Raw genomic sequence first — 25,163 nt, 5'->3', positions numbered from 1 at the left:
TACTATAGTAAGTAAGATTTCGGGGGGGGGGGGGCTTCAGGCCGGAAGCTCCCTCCCCCTAAATACGCCACTGACTGTCGGTGTGATAAAGGCATTGGCACGCTCAACCACCTAATTTTCGAATGTGATTTTCTTCAATCTACCAGGCCAAAATTGATTGCTCTTCAACAAATTCATGGTTACTCTCCTCTCTCCTATAAATACAGTATATTCTGGCTAGTAGAAACCAGGGGCGGATCCAGGACGGACTTCTTGGGGAGGCGGTGGGTTGGAATACAGCTACTTACCAGGTTAGAGCTACCTTTAAGAGGTCCAAACTCTGGGATGGGTTTTATTTATATGTATAAAATAAGAAAGTTTCCTCTTCTGGGGGTCGATCGCCCCCCTGAATCCGCCACTGGTAGTAACTGGACTTCAATCAAGATTCTGATACAATTTTTACTGAATGCAGGACTAAATCTCTATATAAAAAATATCAATTATTATAAACAGCATGGGCCTTATGCTAAAGAGTTCGACTAACATAAGTCTCCTGCAGTAGTCTGTAGTTTAGTAGAACGACTCTGCATATGTTCAATTCATTCTCTTTGAGGAAAGGAAAGATATAGTCGCGAAAAAAAAAATACTAACATCAAACGAAATATAACTCAATAAAATTAATAATGTTATTCTCCAAATCATCTTCTCTCAAAGAAGTAATATAAAATTTTTATATGCATTCTCAGCACACGTGAACTATGAAGCCTGGTGCGTCTATCACTCACTTATAACAGTGAAGAAGACAAGAAAACCGGTACGGAATGAGCTGCACATCGAGAAGGTCGTAAAAAAATAACAAAAAGCTCAGTTGGTAACACTGCTGACGCTGCTCTTGTGAAACGCCATCTTCGTGATCGGCAGTTCGATGAAGTTTTTGTTCACGTATTTATTGCTATTTATTTTTAAAAAATATTAATTTTGTTATATTTTTTACTTAATTTTGACCAGAGACATGGGAAAATTAGGGGGAAGATCTGATAGAAGGGGGTAAGTATGGAAATTAATAAACAAGATTGATTTTGGTAATGGTCGAAGTCAATGAACTCTAAAAAGATATTGAACCAATATGTTAAGTTTTGCTAGATGTTATTGTACATAAACTATATAACAACGTGTGATGGTATTGAATTTATGGAAAATATTAAAAATTGTATAGTAACTGACAATTTGTATACTTGCAATTCTGAAACTAGAAAGTTCGTCAAAACGGATTAAAAATACAAAAGTGCTCCCCTGTTTTATGTGGACATACTTGTATTTATGAAATACCAACTTCTGTTTGCAGGAAATGCCCCTTTGCTGCTTTAGAGAGGAATTGCATTAATGGGTACAGATTTACTTTGCGAGTTCAGAGTGTAGAGACTTAGATAATGGCATGAAAACAACCAACTTGTGCTAGGTTTCCGGGTGTTTATTCCACAGATCGCGGCCCCGGATTAGGGCTTAAATATAGTTGGTCGTCTGTTTCTAGCAAAATTATAAAAATTTACCGGGAGGAAATGAATAATTTGCTTGTTTGTGTGCTTGATAATATGCAAAGAGAGCGCAAGTTATGCTTATTTCTTTTATAAGCGGTTATAAATCTGGAACTATTTGCCAAGCAGAGGGAACTACCTGGTGCAAGGTTACAGCATGTTAAATACATTAATGAAAATCCAGCGCTGTTGTGCATGCTTTCGCCATAGGGTAGCAAGTAAACACAATATACAAGATGAGGGTTTAAGTTTAGAGTTGCCCCTCCAGTTTCAAACCAACAAAAAAGCAGTTAAAATATGAAAAATTGTTAGGTTAGGTTACCAGATAAGATAGATTAGAACAGAGACTGGAACCGGTTTTCATAGAAGCTTCAATTATTACTTTCATTAATCTGTGGTTCTCATAAATATTTAATAGACTATCTTCATTTTTCTGTAAAACTCAATGTGGAAATATCTCATTCAATGCACGGATTCGTCATCTTATACGACTTCCATGCTGCTGAATCATCGTAACCTTCCGCATCTTGAAAATAGTGCACACTTCTGCATATCTTCTAGTACTAATTTTATTGCCAATCTTACACATCTAGACATCACATGAGAACTCCAAATCATCATTTCGTGCCTCCTTTCTCGTGCAAATTTTCCTATTAAAAAAAAAAAAAAAAAAAAAAAACGGCCGGGCAACTCTAAACTTAACCCAAAGTGAAGCATTACTGCTGTATCGCCGAACCAAATGAAAATAGAGAATAAAAGGAATGTTATTTAGGTTCTCCCCGAAAATACTAGGTTGTGACCTTGGCTCACTTGGGAGTGACTACATATTGTTCGAAATACATTGTAAACATATGGTGGCATAAAGACAAGGGTCTAAAACACGAACCAACTTGTACTAGGTGACCACTAAAAAGCACGAATGCTGTCTAACCGAGTCGGAAGGAGCGTGGCAGGCAACCCGGGCTTTAGCGAGGGAGTGCGTCCGTAGGGAGCAAGCATGTCTGCGGCAGTGGGTATACGCATAAGCGAGGATAGTGAAAAAACACTTTATATGTCATAAAATGCGTAGCTTATATGTTGCATAGATTTGGGGGAGATACTAAATCCCATCCAAAACAGTTGCAAAATCTACTAAATTAGGCTAGATTCGATTAGTTTTGGTTAGTTGTTATCTTCTTTTCTGTAGTTTCAGTTTTCACACCGTTAATTGTTCGTCTGTTTATTAGACCATGTCTTTCACACAATTTCAGCAACTGACATTCCTTAACTAACTCGATGAAACTCAAACATGATATGACGCAATTTACGTATTTCCACATTGCCAATCATAACAAGTGTAACTTTCCGCCTCCATATATAGTGCAGATTACATCAAAAAGAACTAACAAGTATTTTCTTAACTTCAACTATTCCCCTCACCTTACTTTCACTCACTTTTCCTCACAAACCAAAATAAATTCTCCAATTAATCATGTAAATTTTTTAAAATTGGTTCGGCGATAACCCCGAAATGAATTAAAGTAGAGTATCTGAAATCAACGTGCTAGCTCATGACGCGCAACTATAGAAATATCCGAGAGTTAAGGGATCCAAATAAGTGCGAAATTTATGTTAGCTTGGAACACAAACGTACTAGCAATGAAGATATGTTGGGATCTAACTATAACATCTTTAGTTACGTACGAGTAAATAATTCAACATGTAAGGTAAGTGATTTCATGCTATGTACGGTGTTTTGTGCTACCCTCGTCTATGTATATACCCACCTTCACAGACGCACCCCTTCGCTAGCGCTCGGCGCTCCTGCCCTAACTCGCTTAGCATTTGTGCTTTTTAGTGGCCACCTAGCACAAATTCATTAGTGTCTTGCGAAAATGTAACATATTTTGGAGAAAAATACGGGCGTTTGGTCGAAAACCAGGCGGACGATCAACTTCGGGATAAATGCCCGGATTCGAGTTGCATGAAACTGTTTTCAACATTGTATTGCTGTTTATTTGCTTCTGTTTTAATATACCTTACCTAGAATTACATGTCTTTCATTTCCATCCTTCACTCTTAACTGTAATCACAAATATTTTCATGCTTTCCTTGCTCCTCAGTAGGTTCGTTTTCATCTCTATTGTGTTACTTCGCAAAATTAGTACCTTTCAACAGTTAAGTGTTGCAAATTTTAGAAATGAAACCTTCCCTTGTTGTCAACCAACACTATAAACCACACCCTAGTACAAAAGCATCCTCTATCAAGTAATGCAAGACACATACGAAAATGCTTCTTTCCTGTACTACGTTACCACACAAAGGAATACTTATATTCATGAAATACGAATTTCTCTTTGCAGGAAATGCATTCTTCCTGCCTTAGTGTTTCTTAGGGGAGGATTTGCATTAATGGGTGTAGATTGGCTTTAGGAGGGCAGAGTATAACTACAGTATGTGCACATATGAAAAAAAAAAAATCAGTTCATAAATCAGATATTAGCTTAAAAAAGGCAAACAATATTGTGCTAGGTGTCCACTGAAAAAAGCAAATGCCATCTAACCGAGTGTGCTGAGGGCAGGAGCAAGATATACGCATAAACGAAAATATTGGAGAAACACTGAATATGGAATAAAATACATGCCTTCTGTGTGACACTTCTGTGATCGGTATGTACACTGCCTTCATAGAGCGCTCACTTCATCACGTCTTTATAAGTGTAAGTGGTAAGACAGTGGTCGATGTGAGACGGTATGCCATACCGCCTCTGGTTTTTCAGTGATCAAAACATACCGTCACTGGAGAGTAGATGCTAAAATACCTTTAATAAATCCATTTTTATACATAGTAAATAACGAATAGCTTTGCACGTAAAATGATTTTATTTCTTATATGGCATTAATTTTCTAAGTTAACAACACCAACATTTTTGTTATCTTTTTCCTGCCTTTTGTTTTTAAAATTACGTGTTTCAAAGATGTTCATCTAGTTTTACATTTTGACTGAGCCGCGTTTGCTCGGCCTACTGCCTCTTCCTCCTAAAACCAAAATTCTTCTTAATTTCAAGTTTCTTTTCCTATTTCAACTATCTAAGAGGTAAGATTTTGTATCCCAAGAAGACGGCCATTTAAATAACGTTGGAATTTCTTCATACCCCCTTTAGACCCCTTAAAATCTAAAATATTCACTTTTGGCAATTTTTTTGTGGGTTAGTCTCGGAAAGCTACAATCATCCCAAATTTCATAATTCTAATCCTGCCGGAAGTGCCTAAGCATTTTGGGGTGCAGAGAATGTTCCTTATAAATAAACACAGGAAAGATTTTTCAGTTCCCCATAATACCACTGTACAGCTGGAAATTTTTATTTTTGGTGATTTACTTGAGTAAATCAACAAAAACGTACAAGCATACCGAACTTCAGGTTTTTATTCCAATTCCAGGTACCTAAAATATATTATAATATAGGTCCAAAAGCGCCCATTTAAATAACATGGGGAAATTCTTCATCTCCTCTTTAGATTCCCTACAAATTAAAAGTATTCAATTTTGGCAATTTTCCTGTGGGTTAGTCCCGGAAAGCTATAATCATACCAAATTTGAAGTTTCCACGTCAACCGGAATTACCCCTTTATTTTATGCCAATTCATGTAGTTTTATATATAGTTAGGATGTGCCATTTTAAATTGTTTCTTGTGTGTGTATGTGTGTGTCTTCCCTTAATGCACATAAATATCCTGTTTTGAGCAATGGCGAATTTACGGGTTGTCTGCTGTGGGGGCGGATCTTCTGGGGGTTTGGAATACCCCTCAGCCAAGTGGGAGGGGGTCCGGGAGTTTTCCTCACAGGAGTTAATATAAAATCTCGGTTCTTGAGCATTTCGTGTACAATTCTCTATAATATACCATAAGGAGATATTAGTTTTTCAGAAAGTTGTTGGCAGCGGATCAAAGTCTTTCCATGTCCCCCCTGTAACTACAGAGAAGCTATTCAATGGTTTTCAGTCATTATGTAAATTGAAATGCAATCTTTTAGGCAACATATCCTCACTGTATTTCGACATTTAGATAGCTGATATGTCGAGTCAAAATGGTAATAAAATATCCACCTCTGCCTTTTTCCACTTCGAGCACTGAGGTAAGATCCCGATATATTTCGATTACTTATACAATCCTAGTGTGAAATTAAGTAATATATATCTTCCGTGAATTTTCAGATTTACTCCCCCGTAAAATGGGACAGCGCCAAAATATTGTGGTACCTATTTCACCACATTTGGTTCGGATGCAACTTCCTTTTTACTAGTTTTCACTTTATATTTGTGTATTTCCCACCATTACCTCAGTATTCACGAAGACAGTGGGTTTGAAGCACTACCATATTATGCTCTATTGTCTTTATATATATATACTCTCATGCTGACATCTCTGATTCTGTTCATTTCTTCGTAAGTTTTGTATTTTGGGGCCGCCATATGTGACAATTAAACCGCGTGCGACACCTCTGTGATCACTTCATAAATCTTTCCTTATGGTACTTCTTATTAAAGAGCACATTTCATATTTTTAACCCATTATGCATATGGGAGGTAAGATCCCGATATATTTGATTATTTACACAATTCTGCTGTACGACCAAGTAATCTATTTCTTCCGTAGATTTTTACAAATTTGTGCCCTCATAAAACGGAATAGCACCGAGAAAACATCTATTCATATTCTTTTTGTAGAAGTGTCAATAAGGAACAGCTACTGAAGACTATAGCGTTCGTAGATTGTAATCTCAGATAATTCAGTATGAGACACCAAGAACGAAGTTCGGAACACAGGGACTCTGCTTGTACTAAGTGTGACCTACGATATTTACTTATGGTATAGATATAGACGAGAAAATATATTCATCAGGTCCTCTCATACCGTTCAGTTACGAAATAAGTACCCTTATGTAAGTGTACTTCGTAACAGGGAAAAGCTGCTAGCATAGTGATTAACGTCGTGTGCTTATATCACTGACTCACAAAGCAATTAAAAGCTTGCAGAATGTCTTTAGCAAACATGTCCTCATGCGAGACCAGCCACATAAACAGGTCTGTGTCATCGTTGTTTGCTAACTTTTACAGGCGGATTCGGACTAAGCTTCATTGTGTAAAGGTATTTTGGGTAATGTGAGACGTCGCGTACTAGTCACTTTCATGAAGTGATCCGAGTGCGTTTGCGTGTCAGACATACTTAATCTTACAAACTTGTATTTGTTTTTTAATTTAACGTTCTATATTTATGCTTCGAGGCTAAGGGAGACTAATGAATGAGATGTTGGAATAAATAACTTGGGAGAAAGCGAGTGAACCTAGAGAAAACTCCCACACGGTGTTTGTCCAAGCCTGCTTTGCGAGAGCTAGCTTAGGACCAAACTAGCGATTCCACACATCGGAAGTGAGTGCTCTACCATTGAAACCACGCACTCCTACTTAGTGCATATCATTAACCGCACGAATCGTGTCGCTGAGTATTCCTCTTTTCTGGATACTACATTTGGATAATTACATACAAACACACACACAAAAGTTGCATTAAAAAGGAAAGAAAATCTTATAGTAATTACAAGTACAAAATCAGACCTTTTTATTTATAATTCCATGATTTGACTCAAAGACATTACAAATGCTTCACTTAAATAAAATGTACGAATCTCACTTTATAATGAGAAACAAATTGAACAACAAAAGTGAATAAATACAATATTTCGAACGTACATATTCAGATATATTTGACAAAATTCTAAAATATATTCTTTGTTCTCTGTTTTGAATACCCTTCTCTTGTCGCATATTACTCACAGCAATTGCAAAAATTGGTTTTGCTGTCTTGTAAGATGAGGGTCGACACACTCCCAGGCTTTTACTACACTTAGGGAATTGCCAGACTGAAGATGAGATCCTTTCTTTTCATAGTGGCCCCTTACGTGTTTCTCCTAACGTTAAAGGCTATTTGTAAATAAGAGTCTAAGGTATAGTGTACAGTGAGTCGAATGATCGGTTGCAACAATTAGTGATTTTGTAGTTCAAAATGTCCTTTGATGGTACGTTCACTGCCTACATCTAGTACTTATATTGTACAGCAGAGACTCAAGGACATAACAGACAACAGACAAGTGCATTTAAATAAAAAAAGTTACAGCAAGAGGTAACTTTCTTTCTGAAAATGAATCCCATCTTAACTTTTCTTTGGAGAGCCCCACGTATGAATTTGACCTATATATTGCATTCCAAGTTTGAAAAGCAACAACACAAAGAACTGTGTGAAACGGCAAGTATGGCTCATAGACACGGACACCGGAGAAAAAAATTAGTTGCTAGTGGTTATTGTACTAAATGACTAAACACCGATTTCAAGAGTGAGTGTGTGACTCGTAAGTTAGTGGGATGGGTAATATAGTAGTTAATGACATGTTACACCGAAGACCAGGTTAGACTCTTGATTCAGTAGTATGTCTGTTACTTTGAATTTCGTAGAATTCGTACTTATATTTGGATGGCGTGAAAAAAAGGTGGTTAATTTCCTTTATTATGTATCATATAATCTTGGTGTTTTATATATTTTACGGCTTTATTTGTTGTATCTCATTTTAGTAGGGACCGTGGCAATGACAGAAGTCGTGACAGAGATCGCTTTAGAGAAGAGAGACGTGGAGTTGGCGGTGGTGGTCGAGTGGGCAAAAACCGGCAGCAACAACCAGGAGAACGTTTACGGAGACCACGATGGGACTTGAGTAGGCTTCCTCCATTCAGAAAGGATTTCTACGTACCCCATCCAGCAGTCGCTAACAGGTAAGAATTTACAAGATGATGCACGATTGAGCATATTGAACACTTGCCTTTTTTCCGCTTTCTTGTTTTAAGAAATGAGTCCGGGAAAAGAGTATTTTCTTGACCTGTAAAACTTGGTATCTTAAGAGTAAAATGTGCGTAGTAATATTTTTACATAGCTCCATAATAAATATTCGTATGCTGATAACGCACTTAATTAGAAATTTGCTTAGCACTAATTTGTTGTTCTTTGTTTGCAATCACTAGGGTTGGTAGTTAAACAGTCGGGGTTAATTTTTCTTGGGAAGAGTGCATAAAATAAGATTTGGAAGCTAATGCAATGAGTGAAATTGCAGTTTCTCTTTCATTTATGCTTTATGAATATCTACAGTCAATTTGAAGAACATTCAGTATATTTTAAAGTGATATTGAACCTTCTGAATTAATTTAAATACTTGTAATTTGATACCTAAATACAAGCTGAAGAATATAAAAATTTACTTGGATTTTGGAAGAGAGATATCTATTGTACTTGCTCACCAAACTTCACTAACATATTCAAGGTTAGGACCTGTAGTTGTTACCATAGGTTCCATGCTATTATTATCCCAATTCCCGTGGAACAGCGTACTTTCAATTTCTAAGAAACGCTAATACCCTAGTTGGGAACATACCAATTTATACATAGAAAAATTAAATACTAATAATAAAATTTAAAAAATTAGTAACGTGCGTATATCTCTTTAATTATTTATCTGAGGGACTAATTTAACAAAACGCTTTCCTGCTTTTAAGGTGGAATATAATTTGACGGGTCTAACAGGGAAAGAATTCGAGAGAGGGCTTTATGGAGAAGACTCTCATCAGAAACGTCGACCCCACATAAATGGGAAAAGACGGAGAGAGAAAGACAAAAAGAGGACACATACGAACGAGGTCATTAAATACGCAGAAAAATTACTTCAAAAGAAACCCTATCGTGGTTTAATGGTTAATGCAATCGCCTTTAGCATTAATTTCACGGGTTTGATTCTGCGTAAGATTACATCCGGTTCAGACTATACATCAAACAACTTGAAAAATGAAGACTGAAAAGCACATTCCGGAAAGAAGACATCGAAAGTTTAGCTGAAGATTTCAGAATACCTTGTTGCTAGATTCCAACTTAATATCTCGTTACGGAAGGCAAGAATTAAGTGAGAATTCATCTCCACCTGATCTTCCAAGTATGGTCTAAAATAATAATCTGTGAAGTTAAACTTGTAGGAAAGTTTGTGTATTGTACAGTTACAACTTGTTGGGCAGTAAATGTTTCATTAATTATGAACATTCCGAAAAGAAGGAAAAGGAAATAATTTTCGTTGCCACAATTTGTCAAATGACAGAAATACGTATCAGTTAATGTTGAACGATTATATGATTTTGTTAGTTGATCCAGATAGATTCATTGAAGTGACAGTTTGCTGTTGATAAGCGTGGTGTGGTCTTAATAATACTGCTAATAATTATAATAGTAATAAGTTAAAAATTCGTATTGTGCGCACCTTTTAAGAACGAAAAACTAAAGAAATTGCGTAACTATTTGCGAAGTAGTTAAATTTTTGGAAGACGATGCTTTAGTTTCCTTATCTACAACCATCTGCAGCTATCATTCAGAAGCCGATTGGAATCCAAAAGGTTTAATCCGTTTCTTACAGAGTTATTCTTAGTATATGATGTATGATATGAATTTACACAGTGATTTTGTATATTACTAAAATTCAGGATTTTTTTTTTTTAACGTAAGTGAAAATCCCCATACTTCCCGCGACAGTAAAATATCGACAAGTTTCATACCCTGTTGAAAAGAAAGAAAGAAAACAAGAATTTTAGGAATGATAAAAAAAAATGCATCAAAAGATTGCGATCTTGGCAATGAATAGTTTTTGGATCAGGGGCTACAAAATATTTGAACGGCACGGAATAAGCACATCGTACTGAGTTGAGTGATAGTTTGGGTTTGGCTACACTGTATGTAGTTCTCCACATATAAGGCCTACAAGAAAATTTTTGCCTGAAATATGCTGTATTGGATCTTTTGATCCCAAAAGAAAAATTGGGTAAGAGCTTTGCAAGAAATGGAGTGAACCTTTTGCATTCCAATCAGGTTCTGAACAGGACCTACCTATAGATAGTTGCAGATAGGCAATTGAAATCATCGTCTCCAAAAATTTAAATTATTATTGCGGAAATAAGTATACAGTTTCTTAATTCTTTAATTTAATAATAAAAAGTAAATCTTTTGCAATATTAGTTGCCTGGTACGTAATAACCAGAATTAACTGTACGCTTTTGTTTATAATGCAAAGTGAAAAAAATATATGAACATTTGTATGTAACAATTGAAAATGGTCAATTAAAATATATCATTTGATCTCAAGCCTTACAATTTAATTATATGTAATTGCACTTTCTGCTTATGAATATCATATAATACATTTTCAAAGAAACAAACAAACGTATCAGGAAAAAAGTAATTTGAACTTGGCTATTGCTAAAGTACAATTTTCAGTATTGTTTGTTTCATGTGTTTTGAATTAATAAGCTCAAATTCCACTGTTTAGGTACTCTTCATGATTTACGTTGTGTCTCTTTCAGCAGTTGGTAACTAAATAGAGCTCTGAATTATAGGACCTGAGATACTCGAACACAACGGTTATTTTGTGACGTATATATACATACATATTTAGGAATGTGAGATGTTATATATAGAGCTGAAAGAAATTGTAAATACAATAATATTGATAAATAGTCAAGAAATTGAGAACATGGTACTTTTTTCTTTTCCAGAGCATATCATGAAGTGGAGTCGTTCCGACATAGACAACAAATTACGGTAAATGGGCGCAATGTTCCAAACCCAATACATTATTTTGAGGAGACAGGTTTTCCAGATTATGTAGCGAAAGAAATCAGGTGAGTGCACGAGATCAGTTCAGTTTAATTAACAGCAGCTAGTTACACAGAACTATTTATATAAATATTCATTTAATTTTTATTATCCTGTACTGCTGTAACGCAATGTTATAGTTGACTTCTAACTTCCGGGCGATTGTTTGAAACTGCAACTATTATCAAACCGTTCTGTATAACAAAATACGAGATGGACGGAAAGGCGCTTTACCCAATATACAGGTTATCCATAAAGTCTGACCCCGGGATATCTCAGAAACGCTTCGAAGTTGGAGATTTCTGGTATCACATATACTTTTACTGTGGAGGGTTACTGTTTAAAACACTCATGATAAGTGGGTGACCCCTGGATACCAGGGCCAACTCATAAATTCCAAATGGAAAGGTGTGTCAAAGTGGATGCATCCGAAAGATCTTAAGAAAAAACGACTAGCAACATTCATCCCAGATCGATACTTCAAAAAGGACACGAATGGTGACAAGTCAAGGTACAAGTTAAATATCTGTTGTTACGACTGTGTAAAGTCTTTATCTGTCGGAAGAATATAGCTGTGAGACGTAAAACTAGAAGTTTACGGAAGCTGAAAAAGGATAATCGGTTAATTTATCCGAAGTATAGGAACTACATTAGTTTTATGGGAATACAAATAATGTTAGTACAACAATTTTAATTTGTAATATGCATTCCAAACGATCTATTAGTAATTATAACTTCGTAAAGCTTCATCAGCAAAATCCTTAGAGGATGACTGTCGAAATCATTCTTGTGAAGGTTGGCTGGGAATACTATTTACATTAGTGTCGTTAGTATAGAATGAATTCATGTATTTTAGGTTGAACCATTATTACGGGACTGCTATATTTGTAGTGGCCGAAAGACATACTGAAAATATGTGTAGAACATACTTCCATATAACTGAAAGGTATGTGTATGAAGCGGTATGTGGTCGTTTGTGTATGAAGTCACAGGTGTGACTTTGGAGGGGATATACATTTTTTTTTCTTTGTAGTGCACTTTGTTGTAGGAAATCTTAATTAGCTTAGTGGCGAGTAGCCGATGTGTTGACCACGAATCACAACTCAAATTGTTTGCCAAGTATTTCCTTCGTATGCTGTAAAATTATACATGTAGTTAAGGCTGCATACAGATACTTATCAAAATAATACAAATACCCTAACAATAGGTTGTATTTGTCGCGGAATTGAGACATATAGCTCATGTTCATTCCACAGATTCTTCCATCATCATTCAGAACGTTGAGATTGAATTAAAAACATCAATTTAGAGAATTTTGTTCATGCCGCTAAATAGAGTTGAATAAATTAGATAAGTGTAGTACAAAAATAAAATTAAAAGAAAAAACCCTTACGGGAAACTGTGGGGGGAATATGTTAAAACGCCAAGCTATATATAGGCAAGATTCTAGAACACAGGTCCCCCTTCCCATTTAGCTGTAATAAAGACAGAAAACACTTGCCCTGCGGGACTCTAACCCGCCTTCACTCGCTAACGGTCGCTCGGCAACACTATATGAATATTAAACTTGGGTAGAGAAAGGAACCAATCTAGCTATTAATCTATATAAGGGGACCTGTGTTCTAGAACCTTCCCCTATATATACACATTAACAGTTGTTTGTGAACTAATTGATTAAATATGGATTTGTAAATTAATTATTTTTAATAGTTTTCTATGAGACATATCTGTTTTTCTGAATGTAGGCGTCAAGGATTTCAAGAGCCAACAGCTATTCAGGCTCAAGGATGGCCAATTGCATTAAGTGGAAGAGATATGGTTGGAATTGCACAAACAGGCTCTGGAAAGACATTAGCTGTAAGTTAACTACTTTGTTTTTGTGTATTTACACTATATTGCAAATGTTAGTGGCTATGATGTATTGATCATCCTAATGATAAAACAAATTGGATATTTTCGTTAACAAATTAATAATTTTCGATTCCGTTCTGATACCTCATTCAAACCTCCAAATAATCGATTTGAATAAATCGTAAATTGTATATAAAATAATACAATTTATTCTAACTCTGTTGCTTGACAGATTTAATATTTCTGTTTTCTAACATTAGTTTGAAAAATTTTACTTCGTCAGGAGTCAGGACCATTACACAAAACTTTTTAATGTGATTCTCGAACGGTAGCAGCACTCAAGTAACAGGTAAAGTAACTCTCTCTCACTCTTGGATATTAGTACAGCCACCTGGAACTGTCAGAAAGCAGAGAAAACAGTTATTAGCTTCTGCTTCGTTTTTCTGAGTTTATCAGATTTACCACCTAATAAACCATAAACACTACTCCGAGAAGGCACAACTAGTTGTTTAAAGACTGATAAGCGAGCATATTTTCGTTCCTTACATACCTAACATTGATGGCTATGTAACACTTCACTAAAATGCAATGCATTACAGTTCGTTTATAGTTACATTTTAATATGTTTACTGTTTCTTTTAATTAAATACTTATATTACATTTTGCGTGACGGTCAACTCGTGCAAAACGTATGATAACGTTTATATGGAACGAAACTTTCGTCATGTGACTAACGTTATAGACTAAAGAAGAAGGAAAGATGTTTAATTTCTTGCTTTGTGCAGGAATTTCTATTAGTTAAATGCTATGTAATTTCGTAATGAAGTAACGTTGTATTTGTTTTTATATTATTCATCGTTCTAGTTAATCAGAGAGAAAATGTGTTACTTATGTATCATCGTTGTCATGTTTTCTTGGTCTTGTTTTTTCCATTGGGAAGTCTAGTGGTGAATTACATACGAGTATCAGGAAAATTTTTAAAAATTTTCTGGAAGACCAGGAATAGTCAGGGAACTTTTTTCCGTAAATTTTGTCATCACCCTATGTACGGAGCTGAACTGAAGTTAGACACGGGTCTGTGTTATGATACCTCGTTCGTCGAACCGACATTTTTTCGGTCATTACGGGTGCGGAATGGCGACAATTGGGCCTCAGGTCCCAGAGTTTCTCCAAAAGTCGTCTTGCAAAAAGATGGAAACTGCTAGACAAACTTTAAAACTTCCGTTGCGTTATCCGTCTAGTACTCCGTTCAAGATGTCGTTCACGACTTAATCGAGATGACTATGGCAACTGACATTGAAATTACATAGCTATGAGACAATAGTTGGGGGATTCATCGAACGGCAAAAGAAGGGACAGATCAAAGAAACGGCTGTAGTGAACGGTTACCTAACTCAGTAATTGCACAAATACGAAACCTAAGAATTACGTTCGTGTTTTTACGCGTTTTCTCTCTTCTTTTCAAGACCAGTAAGAGAGAAGCTTTTTATTTTTAAGTTTGAGTAAGAGAATTAAATATTTGTTTTCATTAACTATTAAATCCATCTTTCTTTTCTTTTTCAGTATATATTGCCAGCAATCGTTCATATTAATAATCAACCACGTTTAGCGCGAGGAGACGGACCTATTGCATTAGTTCTGGCACCAACAAGAGAGTTGGCACAACAGATACAACAGGTTGCCACCGATTTTGGTTCTTCGTCACAGATTCGAAATACTTGTATATTTGGAGGCGCCCCTAAAGCTCCACAGGTAAGATCATTTGTTAAGACGTGCAAGTGTTAACAAGCAATTTCCTGCGTTCAACCACCAGCGATAGTGAAAAAGTCTTGCAATTGTATATTAAAGAAAACAGAATTAAACGTTTCTTGGCCCGTATATTAAAATAATAATAATTCTTTTGGTTGTCCGTTTTTCTATTCGTATGGTGAGAGGCCTGACACCATTTTTTTCCCCTTTCCTCAAAAGAAACTGGTAAGCAGTTCTCGTAGCACATAAACAATTCATAACTGTATAAGTAATTTCTGCTTTAAAAATCTAAAAGTAGTAGTTTACTGAAGAGTTGAGTTTTTCGGACGGTTTTTCTCAAAAATGGCGTGAGTGATTTTGTTTCTATTTAATAAATTTTTCATTAATAACCCAGCAATATGGTATTATTCATTTTTCTGACTAAATTTAAGAAAGATAGTTACTGACAGGAATGAGTTTGCTGTTCACAAAAAGGACGTTTTTTTTCTGTTTGAAGAGTACATTTTTCTGTTTTTCTTCATCGAGGCTATATGTGACGTAGACCTATAGGTTAAAGTGAAATCCTAACCACTATAATGTGTTCAAATTTCAGTGGACTCCCACCGGAAATCGTATCCGGGAACACGTGTACGAAAGCTAAGCGCGTTAGCCATTAGACTAGTGGGTAGACCTGACAAGTAGATTATTCATTTTTCTCGCAAATTTTCAGAAATTACAAAATGACATTGATTCACCATCTAATTTGAAATATGAGAGTGAAACAGCTTGGTGCAGTGGCCATACCTTTTACTTTTTATTACGTAGATGACTGCAAAATTGTTGATATGGCAACGGTAAGCAACAGGATGATGTCACTTAGCTATGTTGTAGCTAGTAGATTGTGGAAGTACAGCTTAATGACAATTTAGTATTTAATATGTCCAAACAAATTCAATTGTTTTAATGTAACAACAAAAACTCAGGAGTATTTTCGAATAATGATGTTATGATTTTCAGTTAGGCTTGTCGCTTCGAATGAGTCGAAAATTGTAATAACACATCATCATAATTTGGGTCTGTTGTGTTTCATTTTGTCTGAAAATATACCGAGTTAAGAGCGGGTTGAACCTGTAAAACTTAATTAATGAAATCATTTCTGGAACGAAATTGAGGTTTCGCGATCCATTACAAGAGTAAAGTTAATTCTAAAATTGACATATTAGTGTGGATATTTTTGAAATACATCTGTGCTAAAGTCTGATGTAAAATACTATAGAATTAATAATTTTAAAAATGCATACGCAAGTTGTGTTATATTCTGAAAACGAAATTTTCTTTACAAAAGGTTCCATATTCTGATACGAAATTGCACTGTATTTACATTGTTTTCTAATAATAATTTTAGGCTATAGTTAAAACTACTAAGAACAGAAAATTTAAATTATTATTATTATTATTATTATTATTATTATTATTATTATTATTATTTGTTTAAAGAAGATTGCGTAGTGGAACACATTGATAATTGCATGTTGAATACTTTTGGGAAGTACTAGATTAATGCTGTCAGTATGGTTGTTAATTAAGATTGTATTTTTCAGATGAGAGATCTGGAACGAGGTGTTGAAATAGTAATAGCTACACCTGGTAGATTGATAGACTTTTTAGAGAAAGGCACAACAAATCTTAGACGATGTACATATTTGGTATTGGATGAGGCTGATCGTATGCTTGACATGGGTTTCGAACCACAAATTAGGAAGATAGTTGAACAGATAAGGGTAAGTATTCTTGTATTATTATATTTTTATGTTTGCTTTTTTTTATGATGAGAAAATTTGCCTGAAGTATATATATTTAGCTGGACAATGAAATGTAGCTCTATTTCAGAACAGGCTTAAGTTCTTGGCGCCTTTCTCTCGGTACATGATGGCTCTCGGTTTGCCGCAATCGGAAAGGTAAATTCATGCTTCATCGAGCGTTACGACGTACATCCACCTTTGTCTTGCCAGAGGCCGTTCGTACAGCTTCCGGGCGTTACACTTTTGTTCCTTTTGGTGGGCATCCGTGAGAAGATGGCCGCGAACTTTCATGACTTTTCCAGCTTGAGTTGATGGTGTAACGTCCGGCTCCCCAAAGACACGTCAAGACGATTAGCCATACACCTTTATGTTGGCGGATTTTCTTGCATTGCCATTTTGCGAAGTTTCCTCTGCATGGTGGAGGTGGCCTTGGTGCATTCCCACTTCCTAGGCAACCGTTGGTCATCCAAATGGTGGAGCTTCGTTGCCCTTGTACTTTTTAATAACATTTTTTATTCCACTTAAACTGATGTTGCAACCATTCTTCTTCCATTGTTTTCTAATGACAGAAACACTAAGGTGGGCGTCGTAAAGAGTTAGTCTAGCAGCTAGGAGAGTCCTGTTGGGAGTTTGAGAGCCAGAAGGTTTGTTTGTTTTACCGAGTTCTACTATCCTTAGTGTTTTAAAAAAAATTGGTCACATGTTCTGAATCATGGTCATTATTGCGCAATGGCCGCCATCTTGAATATTCCTTTCGTATTAACTACATTTTTCTTAAATACATCTAGCTCAAGCTGTAATTGTCGCAAAGTTATCAGTTATACTTCGTTCGATTTGCAATAGTATAGGCTTTTAGGTGACGTTATTCACTTGTCAGTAATACACACAAGAGGGAAGTAAAGGAGGGACATTTCGAAAATTTCCCTCAAAATTTTCCCTTTTACCGATTTTTTGCTATTGTTATATGGCAATGCTGGGTTCTAGGCGAGAAAGAAAAATTACATACATTTCCTATAATGTGATAAATACATGCTGAAAGTTTTGTCTTGATTGGTTCAGTAGCAGAGGAGTAATAAAAGATTTTGTATTTTATGATTTTTGTCGCTCTAACAATCTTTGGATTTAATGAAAGTACTTTTGTCACATAGAAAGACCTCCAGCTCAGACTGTAATTGCCGCAGAGGTCCAAATATTATTTCGTTTTATAATTTGTTTGATTAGAGTAATAAATGGTGTGGATTAATCTAACATATGAGCCATTATAACTTATGACAAGGAAGTATAAGGGAAATAAATATAAAATTCACACGAAATATTTTCCTTTCATGATGTGGAAACACTAAAACATAGAAGTGGAACTACTAGAAATTCACTAAACATTAATACGCAATATTTAATTCACAAGTGAAGACATAGATTTTTTAAAAGTCATAACATTTCATGTTTCGTAATTAAGAAATGTGTTCCTGATTTGATATCAAGTTATATTTTCAAACAGCAATTTATTCTTCTTCTTACATAACAGTCCACAAATGCCTGATGAACTGACACTTTTATCCCACATTCACACACATATTCTTCACTTTACATTTGCAGAATGGACAACACGGTATTTGTTTCACTCTGCAAGGACAAACATTAACTTTTGCACATGTCTTGCACATACAAGGAGAGACAAATTCAGGAGGTCTGAAATATCCAGTCGTTATTATTGGCTTAAGATATCCTGCTTCTTCTATGTAACCATACTCTAGTGGATTCAGTGGTTGGGCTTCATCGAACACAGTCATCCATATGTAGTACTGAAGATATGCACGCTGTATATGAAAGACTATCGTTGATGATGATGGACATAGTTGAGAAAAGTTGATAGCTTTTGCTTTGTGGTATTGTTCAAATCAAACCATATCATAGTTTGTTTTTGATGAACCAAGTACTTTTGCGATAAAAAGCTCGGCATTTTGTATCATTCCTTCATCCAAGGGACCAATCCAAAAATTGTTCAACAGGGTTCCTGATGTCATTGCTGTTTTAAGTGCCATAAGTTTTGTCCCAACCTTACTTGTGGTATCGCAACCAGTTAAACTGTGAACAGCAGGAAGTACATATAAAAGTGTGTCGTCCATGTTCTCCATCATTTTGTGAAGTGGTATGTACCTCATAGATGGTCGTGTGTCTTTGACAACCCACTGTTCTTTCAGGACACATTTTTTATAACTCTTTTTGAAATGATACAGTGCGGAAATCATAACATCTGTATTTACTGAGGCAATCATAACTCTTTCAATGGAATCAGTTTCGACCATGTGTTGGATGTGTTTCATGATTCTATTATCAGCTTCCTCACATTCACAGTAAAGATCTGGTACCAAACTAACAGATCCTTCGGTTAATTTCAGGCATAGCTTTGAGTTATCTTTGTGACCTCCTCCCAAATACAAAGATTTTATAGAATTTCCTTGATCGACAATCCACTAAATGAAGAGTTCTTGCAAACGTGCTTTGTTCTGGCTTGAAGCCCAAAAAGTATCCATGTTGACAGGAAGGGGTGCATTTGGGTTACTAGGAATCACATCAATAGGATCAACATTTTTTTGTCGCTTCAGTCGCTCCTAGTTTTTGATACTTTTATCTTGATACAAGTCAAACACTATGTCAGTGCGCAAACAACCTTCGGAGAGTTTTAAAAATATTTTCCACAAATAGTCAAAGTAGTCTCCAAACGTCTTACACATAAGTCGTTTGACATAGACTTTTCGCGTGTACACCATAAAGTCAATCACCATTGCTGCTCTCGTTTCCTGCGTTGGTAGATGACTAACTACATCATTCTTATTTAAAAAGTGTTTTTCAAGTTCTTTGCTGAGTTGTGCTTTATCTGCTTTCTTTAAAAATCCATCATCTGTTAGATAGTACGATGTAGATGTAAGCTCGTATCTTAGTGCTGTCTCAATATCGAAATTTCTTGAACATGCTATTTCTATGAACCGAATAGCATTATTTGTTTCTTGGAGTGCCGTCTCGGTTGTAGATATGTGTTTCTTTGTCTTTGGAAATTGTTTATGTATGGAATCTAGAATACCTTTGGATTTGTCAATAAGCCTTTCTTGAACGAAGTTTTTGTAGCGAGTATCTCTTTTTCATTGTATAGAGAGTAAGTACTCAGCTATTACTTGATCAATTTTTGTTCCACTTATAACGTTAGAATTTCCACAACTATCAACTCTCGAAAAGGGATTTCCTCTCTCAAGCACAAGAGTTATCTCTGAAATATTTTGCTGCTCTTGAATTGTTAAAGACTTCGAAAACTCATGATGAAGAGCATATTCATCGTCTTTATTAAGGCCACAAAACCGTCTCAAAAAGTATGTTATATTTTCTTTCTCGTGTTTGATAAGGTCGTGTTTTGTTACTTCTTCTTTTCGTCTGGTTACTTCGATTATGCCTCCAGATCCCTTGGCTGGCTTATTGTAGTATTGCTCTAGTGCTTGATCCAATGCAACGCTGCTTAATCTATTGTTACTATGTTGAACTGTGAAATGATCGTTCTTAAACTCATTATAGATCAGAGGATGTTCTTGTTCTAGTTTTAAGCAATCGTGGTAATATAGAGTACACCACCGTGCATAATTTGTTCTTTCAAATGAGAAGAAAAGAGGCAAACACTCTCTTAGGCTGCACACATGCAAGTCCCAGTTATTTTCTCTGTCCGCTCGAATTAAATCTCGGAGAAGAGGGGCAAGTGTGGAGACAAACTGATCCCAATAAGCAAACATTTCACTTTTTTGTGCTCCACTTTCTCTAAATTTTTCAAAGTCCATTCTGATGGCACTCAGGTTTTTGATAGCACATTTAGTTTCTTTAGATAAACTTTGTTCTTCATACACTGATAACTGTATGCGTTTTACTATTGAGAACAATTCGGAGTATTTAATTATGTTAATCTGTTCCATGAACGCCTTCCACTCCAGTGTTTCCATTACTTCACAAAGCATTCCTATTGCTCTAAATCCTCTGCTATAGTGGTTTCCTTTTAAAGTGCTTTCAGCAGTGTGTGGACCCATGGTTTCAGTCTGAACAAGAATTTCTAAAGCTCCACTGCTCTTGAGGTATAGACCAATACATGCAAGCACGACTTTCTGAAGATGAAATCCTCCAAGGCCAAGAAATATGTTGGAAAACTTTTCGGGTTGAAGAAGCTGAATTTCTTTAGCTATATGATATACGCCTTCGTCACACCACAGTGAACTCTCTTCGACATTTAACTGGTGCAAGATATCTTGGAAATTACACATTGTTGTATAAGTAGAGTCATACTGAGTTGCAGGATAGGGTAGTATTGGAGTATATCCCGTAATGGTCCTGTGAAATGGATGTTCAGACAGTGCACTCATAAAAGCGTTTCTAGAGGGAATCTCAACTTCCTGAGGGAAATCTAATTGAGGTAATTTGGATTTTTTAAGAAATCTTGAAAGAAACCATATGAGATATAAATTTCTGCCTGGCTGTTTTATTTCATTTGCTGTAATTGCTAGGAACGAAATACTGGGGATACTGCACCTTTTGTTTGGCTTTGTGTAGTACAATAGTTTTTGGGCATCTATATCTTTAGTGAGAGTTCGTGAAGTGACATCAATGCCAAACGTTTCCAGGTATCTCTCTGGACTATCAGGTTCTTCTAACGAGACTTGAAGTTTATCACTCAGATGATGGTCTTGAAACAAGACAAGTACTGTGTCGTGTGTTCCATGCATTCCTGAAAATGTAGCATCTTCTCTGTCGAAACTGTCTATAGCACCTCGAACAGGAATGTTGGGTTTTATTGATGAAGGTATGGGAACACGGTGTTCTTTGGCCCTAATAATAGTCCTGTTTGCTAGCATTTGATCTTGACGTAGTACATCATCATAACTGCAGCATAACCCTTGACGGTTCAACATGGTGAGGAGAGTTTTGGATCTAAATCTTTATCTTTTGTAAATTTTGGACTTCGGTCAATGTGTTATATTCCATAGATTAAGAGTAACAACCAGTACTTTATAAGGAGAAAATCTTGAATCACTTACCTTTAAATCATTAATCTTCGCTTTATTGACGGCTTCGACGTTAACCTCGACTTTTGGTCATAGTCAAGACTCCAACAGTGCTGCCAACCTACGCACCAAGAAATTTCCTCTTGTATTTACTGTGCTACAGAGAAAAATAGAAACTTTTAAGCGTATTTTCCACATTTTTTGATCCTTCCCATTCGCACTTCTGGCAAGCCACCTAAAGGCCTATATCATTAAAAGTAGATCTTGATATTATTTGTATCTCTGCGGCAATTACAGTCTGAGCTGGAGGCCTTTCTATGTGACAAAAGTACTTTCATTAAATCCAAAGATTGTTAGAGCGACAAAAATCATAAAATACAAAATCTTTTATTACTCCTCTGCTACTGAACCAATCAAGACAAAACTTTCAGCATATATTTATCACCTTACAGGAAATGAATGTGATTTTTCTTTCTCGCCTAGGATCCAGCGTTGCCATATAAAAATAGCAAAAAATCGGTAAAAGGGAAAATTTTGAGGGAAATTTTCGAAATGTCCCTCCTTTACTTCCCTCTTGTGTGTATTACTGACAAGTGAATAACGTCACCTAAAAGCCTATACTATTGCAAATCGAACGAAGTATAACTGATAACTTTGCGACAATTACAGCTTGAGCTAGATGTATTTAAGAAAAATGTAGTTAATACGAAAGGAATATTCAAGATGGCGGCCATTGCGCAATAATGACCATGATTCAGAACATGTGACCATTTTTTTAAAAAACACTAATGATAGTAGAACTCGGTAAAACAAACAAACCTTCTGGCTCTCAAACTCCCAACAGGACTTTCCTAGCTGCTGGATTAAGTTGCAACATAGCCTTCCCAAAACCGGCTTAGTTTGGGCGGCATTTTGGTCACAGAGCGGAAACCCACACACTTGGAAACAAATTTAACACAACACTCACAACAATGGTCCTGTTTTGTGCGTTATTGTCGTCCGCGCGGGAAAACAACTCCGTTCCCAGGAAGCACTGCACAACACTGCAGGACGCCACGAGCCAGGTCGGGTGAGTCTATTCTGCTCGGGAGGGGGAAGGAACGAAATCGGCCAAACGTAGGCTGAACAACCTCTGTAGCATTGCACCAGAAGATCATCTTGCTGTGTGTTTGGTGGGCTGCCCACGGCATCGTGCATCAGGAACTGCTACCAGCTGGTCAGAGCATCAATGCAGTTATGTACTGTCAGCAGTTGAGCTGTGTTTAAGAAAAACTCAAAACTCTGGAGCCAGCTCTTCTGAATCGCAAAGGGCTCCTCCTTTATAAGACACCGCGAACCTCACGTGGCTCGGATAACCCGGGACACCATTCTACGCCTTGGATGGGAAACACTATTGCATCCGCCATATTCTCAGGTTATTTCACCGTCCGATTATCATCTGTTCTATTCCTTGGACAATCATCTTGGACAGATCATATCTATCACCTCGTATCCATGTGTGCTCATTTTGTGTTGTTACAATAACCAGTTTTAAAGAAAAACGTGCATTTTCTCACCAGGTCCTTATTGTACTGACGTTCCACATTTGATCTTTCTCGAGCCATAGTGTCCTAACGTCTTGGACTCTGCAGCTACTAATTTTGGTTGTGCGTGTTCCCGAGGTATCTATATACAAAGTTTCATAAAAATCGGGCTCTGATAGATACCTAGGGTTCCTTGTTAGAGGACGCCAGTTCAAATCCCTAGTAGAGGTGCAAAAGTGGACTTGATACCTTCTTTGGTTCACGATCCACGAAGTTTTACCGCGATGGAATCCATGGCCTTTCAGGACGTTGGTAGAAGGTCGTTGATGCTGATGGGGACTATTTTTGATCTTTCCAGGTACGTCTTAGGTAACATATCGATGTTCGAAGGTGGTGGGTGAAAAAGCGACAGAACTTTCTTGGTTACCTTTATATATATATATATATATATATATATATATATATATATATATAATACTCTTAGCTTCTCACTTCATTATTTTACAGGTTATTTTATCTTCCATTTGTTTATGTCCATGTAAAATGGGTTGCCCTGCTAGATTCAACGGAGATTGATAACTGTGTGAGAATTTAGGCACTTGTCCCTTTGCGACACTAATCGGTCATTTGCTATACTGCAGGAGGTAGTAGAGCTCTGGTTAAACCATGCCACTATGTCCTTTATAGGGCCATTCCATAGAATTTTCTCCCACGCAATATTTGTTCCAGTTTACTGACTGTTATTTCATCATGCTCAGAATAATTAGAATTGACCTTAGTAATTAACACTGACCATTCGTGTACTGTGACTAGCGTGTGTTAGTACAGTGGCGGATTCTTTAATATGTGCAATGGTAACAGTTGGAAATCAGGTGTCCACTGCCTTTTTAGTAGACCGTAACACATATATTTTGTCTCATTTAAGAAACTATGACTCGCTGTAACTCTTACTGTTCTTGTAGTATTAAATTCATCGATTAAAGTCTCGAGTTCAATTCCCGGTGGGACACTCGGTCAAAAAAGTGTGAAACGCTTTTTCAGGCCAGCCACCCTGAATGAGGTTTTGCTGGGTTTATCTCATTCATACCAGCCAAATGCCGGGATAGTACCTAACTTATAGGTCCCAGACCGCTTGCTTATTTCCCTTTCCCCGGATAGTGTGCTCGCCGAGGGACATCATCCCTCAAAACGTGACGGGCAAAAAGGCCTTAGATGCCGAAAGCCCAGAAATTTAAATTCTGAATCCTAAATTCATCGGTTAATATTTTTTGTCACTGATTAAAAGAAAGAAAAGGAAAAAAAAGTGCTATGATTAAGGTTTGGATTTCTATATGCCATATTTTTTATCTTGGCATCTTTTTACATTGTAATTACTAATGTGTAATACCAAAAATAAGTTTCTTGTTATTAGTCATGTAAATACCTATTTGAACCTATTTTAGCTTAAGGGTCATATTTGGACCCGATGTTCAGAAATATATTTCCCAGTATCGGCAACAAGGTTATTTGTAACTTTCATTCTTAGAGCTATTTATCCTGATATAACGAGATTTGAAGGAATATTCTTCTTGGTCTTGGTAACGGTTCTTGATCTGGCGTGGCATCAACCACTTTGAGAAAATGAATTGCCATCTCAGCTTCTTCGTCTGTTCTCCCCTGCAGTGATACCTGAAGTCCAATTTCTTTGTTCCATGTTGATGGAAAATTTTTCCATCCACATTCGAGGTAGTCTTAAAATACGCGAGGGTGAAAGTAGTACTGCCAAAATACTAGTAGTTAACATTGAGTACGATCGGAAATATGATCCCGGGCCACCCTTGAAATCATCTGTGGTACTTAAAAGACTTTACACTGAGGGTAGGTATAGTTTTTGAATATGAACGATATTTGGTACTCTTTGGATCTTCTTTTCATCAAAAGAACGTGGCATTACTGGGAATAATCTTGAGGTGCCTGAAGTGAAGTGCCCTAGTAGTGTGAAATTGCGTGTTTTTAAGGCCA

General features: G+C 36.4%; 1 protein-coding gene across 1 annotated transcript in view; it reads left to right on the top strand.

The window, feature by feature from the left end:
* The first annotated feature begins 853 nt into the window (after window positions 1-853).
* LOC145680551 (uncharacterized) overlaps window positions 854-25,163 on the top strand; it is a 50,524-nt gene continuing 26,214 nt past the window's right edge. The window contains exons 1-6 of the mRNA XM_081751183.1: window positions 854-1,026; window positions 8,120-8,317; window positions 11,126-11,251; window positions 12,971-13,082; window positions 14,640-14,828; window positions 16,406-16,585. Of these exons, the coding sequence (XP_081607309.1) occupies window positions 992-1,026; window positions 8,120-8,317; window positions 11,126-11,251; window positions 12,971-13,082; window positions 14,640-14,828; window positions 16,406-16,585 (840 nt within the window). The 5' untranslated portion in view covers window positions 854-991. The remainder of the gene's footprint in view (window positions 1,027-8,119; window positions 8,318-11,125; window positions 11,252-12,970; window positions 13,083-14,639; window positions 14,829-16,405; window positions 16,586-25,163) is intronic.

This window comes from Thermobia domestica, chromosome 3 (assembly GCF_964235325.1).
Source record: "Thermobia domestica chromosome 3, izTheDome1.hap1.1, whole genome shotgun sequence".
Classification (NCBI taxonomy): domain Eukaryota; kingdom Metazoa; phylum Arthropoda; class Insecta; order Zygentoma; family Lepismatidae; genus Thermobia; species Thermobia domestica.
Note: the sequence above shows the minus strand (reverse complement) of the source record. Positions and strands in the feature narration are given on the sequence as shown.